Source organism: Lipophrys pholis (genome assembly GCF_963383615.2).
Source record: "Lipophrys pholis genome assembly, chromosome: 14".
Taxonomy (NCBI): Eukaryota; Metazoa; Chordata; class Actinopteri; order Blenniiformes; family Blenniidae; genus Lipophrys; species Lipophrys pholis.
The window spans coordinates 2,288,136-2,303,274 of NC_137633.1; the positions used below are offsets into that span (position 1 = coordinate 2,288,136).

The window sequence follows — 15,139 nt, forward strand, 5'->3', positions numbered from 1 at the left end:
GTTGTGAGCGCCCTCTATTGGTGATCAAGGTGGATTTAAAATGACAAAGAAGTGATGAAAGCTTTATCGGGTCTTTCATGTTTTTGGACTCGGCACACTGTCTGTGGGACTTCTTGTTAGTGACACAGAAACCTGTGTGGAGGAGGTAAAATAATCAAACCTCTCATCTCCTCAGGCAAGGCATACCCTCCGGAGTTTTACTACGACACCTACAGCGCGCTGTGGCAGAACCGACCCAGAGTTTATGGCTTCAAGCTGCAGTGGACTCAGATGGAGCCCAATGCTGTGGACCGAATCCTGGCCTACAGGCTGGGCATCCGGCAGGTCAGTGACACACACTCACACACACACACACACACACACACACACACACACACACACACACACACACACACACACACACACACACACACACACACACACACACACACACACACACACACACACAAAATGTTGTATTATTGTTTTTTATCTACGTCTTGGATTTTGTTTTTTAAAAGGCCTTCTTGGTGTTTGTTGTCTCTGCGTCCCCCTCAGATGGGTCAGAGCCGTTGGTGGGAGCAGGAGATTCCCATGGAGGGAAGCATCCAGAAGGGGGAGCTGTTGACCTACAACCTGACCGAGCTCATCAAGCCCGAGTCCTACCTGGTCCGCCTCACCCCCATCACTCGCTACGGCGAGGGAGACGCCACGGAGCGCGTCATCATGTACAGCGGTACGACTCCAACGTCACAGCTCCGGTTTTAATCACATGTTGAATTTAAACAGTGAAAGCATCTCTGAGCTTCAAACACAAAGAACGTTTTAATCATTTGTTTGAGTTGTGTGATCCTGTAAAGTCGAGTTGTTTAATTTAACACATTTTAAGGCTGATTTAAAAACGTTTCTGAACATTTCTGATTCAGACAACTCGTCAGCTCCAGATTGAAAGGTGTAGTCACTGACAATTCAAGTTAAAATGACATAAAAATCATCATCATGAAGCACAACAACTGACACAGCCTGATTGGTCCTGCAATACCACTGTGTACCAGCAGATGGTGCACTGAGCCAGGCCAGCTCTCTTGGGGCTTTCAATCAATCAACAGAAGAAGAAATGTGGCTTCATAACATGTGCTGTGTTCATTGTCATGACGGGTGAATGAACTGAACATCCTGCAGCTTTAAAATACACGCCTGTTCTTGAAGATGTTCCTCACCTGCTGAATCTGTTTGAGGGGTAAAAGAAAATAAAAATGTAAAAACATATTTGAAGACATCTGTGAAAACATCTCATCCATAAAAACATGTTATCTGTAAAATCCTCAGTGGAATCTGAAAAAACATCTGGAAAAAACTTTGTTTCTGTTTGTGTCTGAAAACATCGGTAAGACATCTATAAGAACATCTGCAAAACATCTTTAAAGTCATCAGTAACATCTGGAAAACATCTTTAAAGTCATCAGTAACATCTGGAAAAACATCAATAAAATATCTGTGTAAACATCTGGAAAACATCAGTAACATCTGGAAAAATATTAGTAAAACAGCAGTTAAAAAAACTGCAAAGCAACAGCCGCCAAGCAAGAAGCAAACAATCTGTGGAACATGAATGAGGAGGAGGAGGAGGAGGAGGAAGAGTGATAATTCTGGTGGTGAATCTTCCACTGATCATTTTCTTTGTGTTGTATTTATTTTTAGAGGGTAATGAACTGATTTCTCCTGTTTTTGTCCCTCCGCAGCTCCTGTAAACCCACATCTCAGTGAGTATTTCTTCTTTCTCCTCCGGCTCAGAGGCACAAAACATCTTCACTCAAATCACACGTATTTAACTGCTTGTTTGATTTGAACTACAGCGGTCCCAGTATCACTCCCTGTGGAGTGCCACATTTTAAATGAGCCGTATTTAACTCGGAAACGTTGACAGACTTTTCTTTCTCTCTGTGTGTGTGTGTGTGTGTGTGTGTGTGTGTGTGTGTGTGTGTGTGTGTGTGTGTGTGTGTGTGTGCGCGTGCGTGTGCGTGTGCGTGTGCGCGTGCGCGTGTGTGTGTGTGCGCGTGCAGGGGAGTTCCAGTGTGGTTTCGAGGACGAGGCGGTGTGTTTGTTCTCTCAAGACAAAATGGACGAGTTTGACTGGACGCGTCACAGCGCCGCCACACGGGACACCAAATACACACCAAACACCGGACCCAGTACTGACCACACCGGCTCCAAACAAGGTACCCACACACACACACACACACACACACACTTGACATGCCCCGTGACACTGCCCGGTCAAACCTGTATGGCTGAATGAGCGCAGGGTCACAGGTTTGATTCTCTGTTCGGCTGTTCAGAGGAAACTTCTCTCATTTCTGCAACTCTTCACAGAAAATGTTATTATTTTCTTCTTCTTTTTTTGTCTTCAAATGAATATTTTCTCTGTTTTAATGTGTATTTTTGATTCATATTCACTCCACTTTGTTAATTAGTTTTTCCTGTTTGTCCCGATCGTGAACGGGTTCACTTCTGCATTTCTACACGCGTCTGAAAAACCAGATATCTGCACCTTCCTCACAAGTATATCTTTTCTCCTGATCTGTGAGCACGCTGAAGGTTAAACTCTTTTACCTCAGAGCGAGCGGTCGTGCCTCCACCTGAAGGAAAAACCACTCGCCTGGATGTTCCGCACAACTTTAAAGGCCCCGCGGCCTCAAATCCAGCCACTTTTTATGCTCATGCTTGCAGATTTCTTTTTGCGGATGGAAACATCCCAGAATCAATGAATACAGCCGTAATCACGTTGTTACATAAACAGGACGTCGGATGTCTTTTTTGTCCCGTTTCATTCTCCCAGAAGCTTTTAAGATAAAATCATGGTTAATTGCACACAGAATAGAAGACGTGTCCTAGTTTTTTTTTTTCAGTCTTCTTTTCTGTTTGACTTAATCCTAAAACATTTTGCAGAGACCATTTGGAGGAGTTAAAAAGCAAAACGATCTTTGATATTTTAAAAAAGCAAACTACAGAATGTTGTTTTACAGTGATGATAAAGTGCAGCGTCTCTCCAGACGATGTCTTATTAAAGTCGTCATTCACTCACTAACTCAAGACTACCTGGTTTCTTCACCTGGTACTCCCCTTTCCATTCTTTTGGTTCAGAATGGTGCAAAGTCATATGAGAGACCAGGACACACCTCACCAAGCCCTCACCATGACCTTTGACCCTGCCTGTGTCCTCAGGGTTCTACATGTACATCGAGACATCGAGGCCTCGGCAGGACGGGGACAAAGCCCGCCTGCTGTCTCCCACCTTCAACATGAACTCAAAGGGCGGGACCAGCCCCACCTACTGCTTCGCCTTCTTTTACCATATGTACGGCAAACACATCGGTGAGGACGCCGCCCCTCGCAGGTACCACTCACCGTGAGGCGGGGCCGTGCCCGGCTGACCTCTCTGTTCGTCCCCCAGGAGCTCTGAAGGTCTACCTGAGGCAGAAGGGCCAGACTGTGACCGACGCCTCCGTCTGGAGTCTGACCGGTAACCAAGGAGACCGCTGGAGGCAGGCCAAGGTCAACATCCACCCCTCCGCTGCCTTCCAGGTACCACAGGCCACGCCCACTTCAGGAGAGACTGCTGTTTACTACAGACACAAACCACAACATAGACCACACCCAATTTGCTGACTGATCACATCTTAAGTCACACGTCAGCTATGCTCCTATAGGCCACACCCTCTGACATTTAGACCACGCCCTTTGGATACATTATATGTGTGTTTACATGAGTTCGTGTGCTTGCACCTTTGTGTGTGTGGAGATGGTGATGGAGGGAGTCCGAGGTGCCGGTATCGAGGGAGATATCGCCATTGATGATGTCACCATTGAGGAGGGTGAATGTAAAGACCCGCCTCCCAACAGTGAGTCCAGCCTTATTTTTATTCAGAACAAATTCAACTTTTTTTACACTGCTGTGACTTCATTGAACTCTCTCTCTCTCTCTCTCTCTCTCTCTCTCTCTCTCTCTCTGTCTCTGTCTCTGTCTCTGTCTCTCAGATCTAAGGTCAATCGCCCCGCCCTCCTCGCCCCATATATGGCAGCTCTGCATCACTCTGAGTCTGGCCTTGATCGGCCGGCAAAGGTGACCCCACCTCCCTGTGGGACGCCTCCGCCTTTGACCCCACCCCCACCGCCCCACCATATCAACCTCATGATTTATCCTCGCCCCCTGCTCCTGAAGGTCCAGTAAGAGCTGCAGAGTGACTTCCTGCCCCAAATTTCAATCAGTGACGCCACCAGGCGACGTTTAAAGGACCAGGGCCATGTTAGCATTGGTTAGCAACACTGAACATCCCACTGAAGTCAATCATGCTCGATTTCAAAAAGTAATGTAACTTTATTTTTTTTCTTTTCCACTAGCGGCGCTGGCATAACACAAACATATGCCAGACCCACAACTGAACAGCAGGTGGCAGCACTGCGCACAGTAACGCAGCAGTGAAACAGCTAGCGACCTTATTGCTCGTAAAATAAACGTGGGCGTCCAAGACAGATGGAATAAGTTTGTGAAATTGTGCTGAAGGTCACAGAAGTCATGTGACCACTTCACATCAGTGAGGACAGAAACATTGTGCAGGAACAGGATTCCTGATTGCACTGATTTTCTGTGATGACTTCAGTAAAAAAAAAAAAAAAAAAAAAAAACCTCAATGTGATGATTGGCAGAATGCACTCGTACTCCTTTGCACTAAAGATCAGCTGAGATGAGCTCTTTTTATACTGATTCTGTTGCTCTGTGAAGGTCGCACTGGGCAGCATGAAGTTGATAAATTTCACCCCCTGATTTCAACCCAACATTTAAACACACAGCTACACAAATGTTTCTCCACTATATGAACAAAAGTTATAATTTTTTTCTACTTTATCGGAAGAAATTTGATTAAATGGCTAAATTGTGAAAAAGAGTAGAGGGCCCAATACGGAGCCCTGAGGGACTCCTCTGTAATGAACCGAATAGATGGAAATCTCAGTGCAGTCAGTGTTTGAGAGGAAGAGTACCCAATTGAATGTTCTGAGTCATCCCCTCACCACCCACCCCCCCACCCCCCCGACTACCACACCATCCCCCGCCCCGCCCCCAATCAGCAGTACTGTATCACCACAGGATCGGCGCGCTGCAGCTCCTCGTGGTTTTTTTTTACAGCGAGCGAGCATCTTTTTTCCGTGGGTGTGTCGCTCTGTGAGAGTTCAGCCGCCACCACATCAAGTGCCTTCAGACTCATAGGCGAGAGACGGAACCAGAGAGAGCGCCTGGCCGAGGAACGCCATCATGGCCGCCGCCATCGACACGGACACACAGAGTGAAATCTATCTGACCAACCAGAGAATGAACAGAAAACGTCCTCTGGTTTCCTTATGCAGAGAAACACTTCCTTTATTTTTCATTTGATGAGATGAAACTTTGGATTGTGAGTGAAACAAAAAAACAGAGACAATAACGAAGAAGAAGCCATGGACAGAATTAGACTCTGAATTTATTCAAAATCACCTTCGTCGGAGGATCTCTGACTGGACATTTCAAAATAAAAGGACCTCCTGCTGGTTCTGTCCAGCACAAGTATTTTAGTATTTTACAATAAGAGTTTTTTGGAAATGGAGGGAGTCTCCAGCGGTAAACCACCGGCGGACGAGTGGAAGGGAACTCCTTTCGAGGAGTGAGAGACATTGTCACATGAGGTTGGTTTTACCGAGGGGGCGTGGCCTGAGATTAATTTGTTTTGATTTCAATATTTATATATAAAAAAATTCTCAAGGATTTATTTGTTTTGATGGTCGGTGAGAAAAGCGACGTCACATTGATCAAATATTTCTATGAAAACTCCATAATCAACAAAAACAAAAGCACAAAAAGGTTTGAGTTTAACAGTCGACACCTGTACGGGAACACCTGTGGGACAATGGTCCAGGTTCCCATGTCTCCAACATGTACGGAAGCCCAAAGCTGCCAAAATAATTCAATCAACGGGAAAAAATCTTTCACATGAAAAAAAGGTGCTGAAAATTTCCACTGAACCAAACGTTCTTTTTTCTGACCCGATGTTTTATTGTCATTCACGTCTGCCGTTAGAATTACAAATACATAAAGACGCAGGCTGGAGTTTCAACTTAAGTTTTTGCCATCACAGAATAGATTGACAAATATTTTGAATTTCAAACAAAAGTAAATTCATACTTTTGACTCAAATGTGTTATTTTGATTTGACGAGCTGCCGTTTAATGCCCAATTTAGGATCTCTCCCGTTTTTTCAATTGTCTAATAAACGACTAGAAAAGAAAAACTGCCTCATTTTATCCTTAAAGATGCAGTGAATTAACAACTCGTGTTTTTACCTCCTGGGGAGGGAATCAATTCCACAACGAGGTCACGACGGAGTGGTGAATAAAATGTGGATGAAATGAAAACGTCACATTAGAAACTTCAAGGAGTCACTGAGGTGATTATCGTCGGGTGAATCATGATGAATTAAGGTGTCATGAAACAAAATGACATCAGATCAAATCAAAGAAGTGATGAACATAAAATGAAAGGTGGTTCGACCTTCAGGGAGCCGGCTCACATTCTGAGTGCAGTTCTGAAGAGTCGGTGGGAAATCATTAGACCCGGTTGATCTGTGTGCACAGATGATGAAGCTGATGATGATGATGATGATGCTGTCAGACTGTTGCATCACTCTCTGTGTGTCTGGTTGCGTTCAGCCTTCTTCATCCTCCTCTTCATCCTCCTCTTCATCTTCATCATGCTGACCAGGTACTGTCTTTATGGGACATTTACTCTGCTGACAGAGTCTCTGTTAGACAATGTCAGAGACTTTTAGAGACTCAGAGACTTTCAGAGACCCTCAAAGACTTTTAGAGATTCTCAGACATTTTTAGAGACTTTTAACAAACGTAAAAGACTTTCAGAAAACATCATAGACTTTTGGAGATCTTAGAGACTTTTAGGGACTCAGAATCCTTTAGAGAACGTCAAAGCATTTTGGAGGTCTCAGAGACTTTTAAAGACTTTTAGAGAATGTCAAATACTTTTATAGACTGAGAGAAACTAACCGAGAGAGCAAGAGACATTCAGTTAGTGTTGTAGACCTTGAGAGACTTTTACAGAACTTCAAAGACTTTTAGAGACAGTTGGAGACAGTCCAAGACTTTTAGAGACGCTTAGAGAGCTCCAGAGACAGTTGGAGACCATTAGAGGCCGGTAGAGACCATTATTGACTGTCGCAGACTGGAACACAAAGAAACAACCAAACCCACTGATTCCGAGTTAATTTTATTCATTTCAAGATGTTTAAATTATAAGAATATTTTACTTTGTAATGAGGAACTCGAGCTTCAAACAGTAAAACACAATGACGCCGCTGGTGACCGAGGTTATTGATGTAAAAAGAGAGTGGGAGGTCTTGACTTCCTTTGGTGTCTCCACTGTGTTTTATATAGGCGGTTTGACAGGAGAGAGAGGGCGAGAGAAACACCCCCACCCCACAGCCCCATGTTTGTTTGTTTGGACTCAAAATGTCAAAAAAAAGTTCAAAATTAAGATTTATAACCTTAACGAATGAGAACAAGTTCTGCCGCAGACATCCTTAAGAAAAGCAGCAATCATTTAAATATACATCAAATTAAGAAAGCGCAAGTTCCAGAATATATGAGCTATTTTTACATGTTCCACACAAAACAAAACTCCTTTACCAACCAACGGACCCCAAATACTAAAATCTGTGTTGCCTCATTTATCAACCCACTCACGACATCTCACACACACACACACACACACACACACACACACACACACACACACACACACACACACACACACACACACACACACACACACACACACACACACACACCAGGACATCGGAGACCCACAGATCAGCACTTTATGAGGGGACATCATGTCGGAGCAGAATCCTGAAAAGCAAAGCGTCTATGTAATACGACTATCTGTCCGTGGTGGCAGCAGTGAGTCACTGACCTTAAGCAGGCCATCAGTGGCGGGGTGGGTGGGTGGGGGGGGGGGGTTGTAAAACATTTAGAAAAGAAAATCCTCTAACATGGAGAATATTTTTGTAACTGTGATTATTCTCTGCAATACTTTCTCAGACCAGTTGGACTGCATTCTGTTACCATTACTATTATATTATTATTAATAAATACACTACAGATGTTACTTGAAGCGTAATCTGTTCTCTGTGTTTCACGTGTTTTAATATGGTATGACTCTGGGAGTGAATGTGGCTTTCCAAAGGTACCAAGAACTTGATGACTTCGCTTCAGTTTCTGCCATTGTTCTCCTGGTCGCTCTGGATTGATCGCATCATCTGTGACATCATACTTTGCGATCTGGTTCATGTGCAGTCGTGACTCGTCGGGGTGAACAGAAGGGAACCCAGGACACAACCCTGAGGCCTTCCAGTAATCAGTCAGTTTTCCACACGTATAAACGGATCTCTCTTGAGAGGAAATCCAGAATCAGCCTGCAGTATTCTGTTATAATTGCACCACCTAGTCACCTCCTGCAGGGGGCAGCAGCTCCATCAGGAAACACAGGACTCACTTTATTATCAACTTTCAACAGAGCTGCTGTCTCTCTTTCTGCCACTAATAATAGTTAAGAAATCTTTTTTTTTTTCCAAGAAGACTTAATGTCGAGATTATAGAGCATTTTCCTCCCACTAACTGATGCAACTTTCGCTGAATTTATTGAGGGAATTGGTCATTAAACTGACTTATTCTATCACAGATACGCCACCGAGTAACTAGTTACATATTTTCCACAAGTTAGTGTCAGTCTTTCCTGCTCGGCGGTTTTTAAAAAGAATTTCACACACATCATTCTGTAGAATGTTAAAGCAGACAAAACCAAATGATTTGGAAAAGACAAACCAGAGAAGGATAAATAGGAAGAAGTTTGAGATTTATTATAAACTTAAATTATAATAAAAATACATCTGAAGTAAAAAACTGAGAACTATTTCATTAGCAGTCTTTCAAATTCAAAGGCTTCACAAATTAGAGGAACAGTCCAACAAAACTATGAGGGAACACAAACTGTTGTGGTTCAACATCAGCTGAGCATCTTAACTTGAGTACTGGAGTCCGATGCCCAGATTCTCTCATTGAAACTTAAAAAAAAAACAAAAAACACATTCAAACAACAATCCAAACACTGAAGACAGAGACGTTAGGCCGCCAGCCCGCAGAACTTCTCACTGAGCTCCCACAGTTTCTGCGCCGCCTCGTCGTCGCGGGCGTGAGCGCTCACTTCCTGCACGGCGCAGCAGGAGAAGTAACGTCCACTCAGCGGTTCGATTCCCTTCTGCAGGGCGCAGTGCAGCGTGGTCTGAGCGCCGGTCTCCGGGTCCAGGAACAGCAGGTGGGCGATCGGCTCGATGAATATCTTCTGCCACAGGCTGACGTTTCGGGAGAGCTCGGTGCGCACGACACCTGCGGGGGGCAGCAGAGGACGCCGCGCACGTCAAACTCGCAATCTGCATCTTTGAAACTGAGGCCTCGTTTTACGTTTTCTACTGAAAATAGAAAACTTTCGTTTAGTTTTGGGTGTCCGTTCACACGACAATGGTACTCGGAGCCACTGAAATCGCAACTGTACCAAAACGGTTTTTAAGGTGATATTTTTTGAAAACACTCCGTCTCCGTGGAAATGGGGAAAACACAACTTTTCTGAAATGCTGCTACTGTTCATGTGCACCACGGCCGTAGTAAACAGTTCTTCTGCACATGCTCAGTAGAGACAATCAGAACAAAGATTCCTCCAGAGTATCATGACTCTCAGTCCATATTCTCCTGGATTTGGTACTTTTATTTTGACAGTCACCTTGATAACGATCCATCTTGGTGGTCTGTCCACTACAATGTTCGTCTACTCCCATTGTTAATGTTTAGAGCTCATTGTTCTCTGCGCGTGTGTGGCTTCATTACAAAAACAACCACCAGCACGCACTAGTGGCCATACATGAAAACTACATTGTTTTCAGAGTTTCTTCCTTTTCAGTCTAAAATGTTTTCAAAATGTTGTATTGTATACCAGAAACTTTACTGAAATGAAAAAAAGATAAAATTTTCACATGAAATGTTGTGTAAGCAGGGCCAGAGTCTGCAGTGTGTAGTATTGGCATGATGGTCTATATTTTATAAAGTAATATTATTCTTAAACATTTGGAGATATAAATTGTAATTACTGTAATATAGATAGGGGGGAAATTAATTTTTGTCATAATAAATTGAAAACATTTATTCCTGAAAAAGTGATATTTTCCTTGCAAAATCGTGGGACGGGTGAGGATGACGAAGGTGAGGCGTACCTGGGTGGACGCAGTAACAGGTGACGCCGGTCCCTTGCAGCTTCTTGGCCAGGTGGTGCGTGAAGAGGACGTTGCAGAGTTTGGAGCTGCAGTACGCCTGGAAGAACTGCCAGCTGTACGAACCTGTGCCCAGGTGTTTGTGTGTCTGCAGGGCCTACACACACACACACACACACACACACACACACACACACACACACACACACACACACACACACACACACACACACACACACACACACACACACACACACACACACACACACACACACACACACACACACACACACACACACACACACGGTTTTTGTAAATTGTTGTGTAACATTTGTCACAGATTTGCAGTATTTTGTTTTTTCAATGTCTCATCTCTGAATAAAACATACGTCCATACGACGTCAGGATCAAGTGATTCCTGGAGCAGCAGGTGAGCAGACAATATGTGCAGTATGTTGAAGGAATGTGGGTGTGTGTGTGTGTGTCACATGTATGCATCCTGACAACTGATGTGTGTTAAGCAGAGAACACAGACTCAGGTGTTAGAACAGCTGCAAGCAGTGATACTCCCTGCAGGTCACAAACTGTGAAGAAGAGCTCAGGTGTGAAGTAGAGCTCAGGTGTGAAGTAGAGCTCAGGTGTGATGAAGAGTTCAGGTGTGACGAATAGCGCAGGTGTGAAGAAGAGCTCAGGTGTGAAGAAGAGCTCAGGTGTGAAGAAGAGCTCAGGTGTTCGTAGACCATCAGGCAAAATGCTAATTAATTTATCTACACTATTTTCACCGTAGTTCAACATTTGGTCACTTTATTGTTTGAGTATTTGAAGCGTTTACTTGAGTACTTCAGTAGTTTTGGAGATGTTGATGTTACCTGGTGTAAATAATGAAGGATTACTTCTCACTTTTAACTTTAACTTGTAAAATAGTTTATTTCAGCTGCTGGACGGTGTCGCACCAGGATACAGAGACTTTCCTATTTAGGTGAAAGTGATTTCTAGATTACAGATCTTTAGATCATATCTTATGTAAAACATCTCAAACTAGCCGACAAATACTGTGTGAAATCTTAGGCTTGTATCTTCTTCAGTTCCTGAGATACCTGGGCTTTCAAAAAGTGGCGAAACAATTTATTTTTTTTTGTTAGTCTGACTCCCTGAAACTCTAAACATCTGTCATCCTCTGGGATCTGAATCTCCACACTGAACCACATCGTGACATGTGGCCAGAAGCTCCCAGGTTGACTAAAACTAATGTTAGAGGCTCGTCCGTCAGAACAAGAGGGTGCGGCGGGCCAAGACAGGACAGAATTGTTCCAACACTCGCTCCATGGCATGCCGATCCATTTACAGGCCACTGCGCATTCCAACACTGTCGTCACGTGTCCGTTTGTTCCCTTCAAACAAACGTTTCACTCCAAAACAAAACTGCAAACGAGTTCAAATCTTGCGACGAATGGGCAACAGAGGAAGTCTCTCCTGAGGCCCGAACCGATGGGCTGATACCGTAGTGCTGCTGAGCTCACGCTACAGCGGCGAAGAAATGGTCAGGAAGCTGTTTCCCCCCCAGGGCGGATTAGAAATATTGAAAATCAGCAGTGGAAATCAGAAAGAAGCTTGAAAATAAAAACACAGACAGTGAAGACACTGAACCCCCGAGCCGTCGGAGAGGGGGGGGGGGGGGGGGGGGGGGGGGGGGAGAGAGTTTCCCATCAGTCCAAGGAGAGACTGCAGCTCAAGGAAGCCGTGACGTCTTCCACTGGAGGCCCACCTCAAAGTCGATGTGTCCCCAGCGATAGGCCATGGAGGACAGAGTGACCACCCGCCCTCCGCCGGCCTCCTTCAGGCGCTCCAGCAGCGAGCAGGTCAGCAGGAAGTGGCCCAGGTGGTTCACGCCGAACTCGATGCCGAACCCTTCCTCGGTTCGCCCGTCGGCCACCAGCCCTGCAGGACGGACACACGAGGAACAGACGCAGAAGGTTTTCTCCTGATCTGGTCCGTCTGCGGTCCGGTTGGTTCTGAAGCCGTGTGAGTACCTGCGTTGTTGATCAGCAGATCCAGTCGGCGCTCGGTTTTCAGGAATCGGTCCACGAAGCTGCCGACGGACTTCAGACTGCACAGATCCAACTGCATGTAGAGGATGTCGGTACTGCCCGTCGCCTGAGACGGGAGGTGGACAGGAAGTGGAGGGATCAGGCCGTGTGACGTCTCAGATTCACTTCACGCTTTAAATCAGGAATGTCCCTACAAACACGGCGTCGTCTGCATAGAAACTAACTGCTGGAAAACCATCAGGGTCTTGTGGGTCGTCAGAACAGAAGCTCAGTTTTATGCCGATGACACAGTTTTATATCTCACATTGAGAATCAGTTTAAAAATGCTTCATGTTCCCGACTGTCCATCTTTGCTTTATTTCCATCTTTTCCATAAACACCCACCTTATTTGTTGCAGATGTGCTGCGGTTCAGAGTGAAGTTTCAGATTTCATTTGATGAAAACCGAACATAAATATCCTTAAGGCAAAATTTGCAAAAAAAATAAGTATGATGTGTAAATCAGATCAGTACTAGAGTATAATTCACTTGACTTATTATGCAACTCCCTCATTGTTCCGTACCTGAGCTATGGTGTGGAAATAATGATTATAGAACAAAACATTGGCCCAATTTCTTTCACTCCAGAAGAAGGCCATTAGAATAATAACTCAAGCCCATTTTCATGCGCCAACAAATCCTATTTTTGTCAGGTTAAAGACTTTAAAGAAATACACAATATTGTCGACCTTAATAGCTGTAATGTATATGACGCATAATTATAATCTTCCACCTTATATCCAGAAGACGTTCGAACACAGAGAGCGAACACAGCCTCAGGGGTACCGGGATTTCTGTTCAAAATGAGGCGAAAATGGAAAAAAAAGTAGACGTGTTTCTGTAGAAGGTTTATGAAATGACCTGGACGATGATAATAATAAATAAATTAAAAAAAACGACTGCGTTTTAAACATTTAAAATGTGATTTAAGCTCACTATTTTTTGAAAAATATCCAGCTCACGGTTCCAAAAATAAAATCCACTGTGTTCCCTTAAAGGACAGTTTCAATTCATTTATTTTTTAAATGGGAAATAAAAGCAAGTCTCTGAAATTGACATCAATCACACTATATTCAGTTTTGTGAATTTACTTGTAGAAGCTTTATTTATATCATGTACCGTGTTACAGTACAAAATAAATGTATCCTCAACCCTTCACTCACAATTCATAAGAAGGATGTTGTTACATTAAAAAAATAATAAGTTGACAAAAATGGCTTTTTTTTTGTTTTTTCTTTCCTTTTTCTGTTTTGTTGCATCGTGTATTTCGTTGATCGAATAAACTACTGCTACTGAATGTGCAGTCGAGGATCCTGAATACTTAAAGTAGTGATCGTGGTAATAGTTCAACTGGAAGCACCTTTAAGCAGCACTACTTCCTTTACAGGACTCACTTCATGACCTTATATCTCGGCTGCTGGTTCTCTGCCCCCCTGCTGCTTCTACCTGTTCTATGTCTGCGATGGCGGTTGCCGCTTTGCTCCGATTCCTGCAGGCCAGGATCACTCGGGCTCCTCTCCGGGCCAGATGCATCGCCGTGGCCTTACCGATGCCGGTGTTTCCTCCTGCAGGTTGTGATTTGAAGGGTTGCAGCTTTTATTTCTCAGCAACTGAAACTGAACATTTGAACTGTGATGAAGTGTGGAAGTGTTCCAGGGCGGTCTTGGTCTCCAGACCATTCAAGGTTTTAATCTTGACTTGGTCTCCGACCCCTTAAAGTCTCAGACTTGCCTCAGTCTCAGACCCCTAAAGTCTTGGTCTCAGATCCTTAAAGTCTCAGTCTTGCCTCAGTCTCAGACCCTTACAGTCTCGGTCTTGCCTCTTTTTCAGACCCTTACAATCTCGGTCTCAGACATTTAAAGTCTTTGTCTCAGACCCTTAAAGTCTAAGTCTTGCCTCAGTCTCAGACCCCTAAAGTCTTTGTCTCAGACCCTTAAAGTCTTGGTCTCAGACCCTTAAAGTCTCCGTCTTGCCTCGGTTTCAGACCCTTAAAGTCTTGATCTAGACCCTTAAAGTCTAAGTCTTGCCTCAGTCTCAGACCCCTAAAGTCTTTGTCTCAGACCCTTAAAGTCTCATTCTTGCCTCAGTCTCAGACCCCTAAAGTCTTTGTCTCAGACCCTTAAAGTCTAAGTCTTGCCTCAGTCTCAGACCCCTAAAGTCTTTGTCTCAGACCCTTAAAGTCTCCGTCTTGCCTTGGTTTTAGACCCTTAAAGTCTTGGTCTCAGACCCTTAAAGTCTCCGTCTTGCCTCAGTCTCAGACCCTTAAAGTCTTGGTCTCAGACCCTTAAAGTCTCCGTCTTGCCTCAGTCTCAGACCCTTAAAGTCTTGGTCTCAGACCCTTAAAGTCTCCATCTTGCCTCAGTCTCAGACGCTTAAAAGTCTCGGTCTTATCGTAGTCTTGGAACCCTCTGGTCCCAGTCTAGACTTGTTCTGGACCACAACGCTACTGTGTTTTAAGTCAGTCCCACCCGATGTCTTTCGGTCGGAGCCGTATGAAAGGCTTCCTCACCTGTGATGATGACGGTCTTTCCCGCCATGGCGGCGTTGCCTTTGCATTTGGAGCGTTTGAAGAGTGTCTGTGTGAGGAGCAGGTATCCTCCCAGCAGCACGGCGGCGAGCAGCAACAGCTGAATCATGTTGAATCTCCAGAGAGTCCGACGCTGAGCCAGGAGCTGCACCGACTCGTGCTTTATTCCCGTCGCCTGCAGGGTG

The 15,139-nt window shown here is 44.5% G+C and overlaps 2 protein-coding genes across 4 annotated transcripts in view; one reads left to right on the forward strand and one right to left on the reverse strand.

Annotated features, from left to right (window-relative positions):
• Positions 1 to 4,512, forward strand: part of mdga2a (MAM domain containing glycosylphosphatidylinositol anchor 2a) — a 33,373-nt gene extending 28,861 nt beyond the window's left edge. The window contains exons 10-18 of one of the 2 annotated variants that reach the window (XR_013936014.1): positions 176 to 324; positions 538 to 715; positions 1,722 to 1,742; positions 2,043 to 2,198; positions 3,205 to 3,354; positions 3,434 to 3,564; positions 3,782 to 3,881; positions 4,018 to 4,295; positions 4,381 to 4,512. Coding sequence is in view for 1 of the 2 variants with exons in the window: in XM_080480434.1 (XP_080336560.1) it covers positions 176 to 324; positions 538 to 715; positions 1,722 to 1,742; positions 2,043 to 2,198; positions 3,205 to 3,354; positions 3,434 to 3,564; positions 3,782 to 3,881; positions 4,018 to 4,106 (974 nt within the window). In the remaining variant the exon portion in view is untranslated. Of the gene's footprint in view, positions 1 to 175; positions 325 to 537; positions 716 to 1,721; positions 1,743 to 2,042; positions 2,199 to 3,204; positions 3,355 to 3,433; positions 3,565 to 3,781; positions 3,882 to 4,017 lie in introns of both variants that reach the window. The other variant, XM_080480434.1, reaches the window with a different exon arrangement.
• A 4,184-nt stretch (positions 4,513 to 8,696) lies between these two features.
• LOC308119433 (dehydrogenase/reductase SDR family member 13-like) lies at positions 8,697 to 15,131 on the reverse strand. Of its 2 annotated transcripts, none has more exons than XM_080479436.1 (6): positions 14,937 to 15,127; positions 13,874 to 13,992; positions 12,371 to 12,494; positions 12,106 to 12,278; positions 10,344 to 10,497; positions 8,697 to 9,465 (listed from the first exon to the last, which is right to left on the reverse strand). In XM_080479436.1, exons 1-6 carry the CDS (start codon positions 15,061 to 15,063, stop codon positions 9,203 to 9,205), a joined length of 960 nt encoding a protein of 319 aa, XP_080335562.1. In that variant the 5' UTR covers positions 15,064 to 15,127; the 3' UTR covers positions 8,697 to 9,202. The 2 variants fall into 2 exon arrangements, with proteins under 2 accessions (XP_080335562.1, XP_080335563.1); XM_080479437.1 differs by having other exon boundaries at positions 8,907 to 9,465; positions 13,874 to 14,043; positions 14,937 to 15,131.
• Between the last annotated feature and the right edge of the window lie 8 nt (positions 15,132 to 15,139).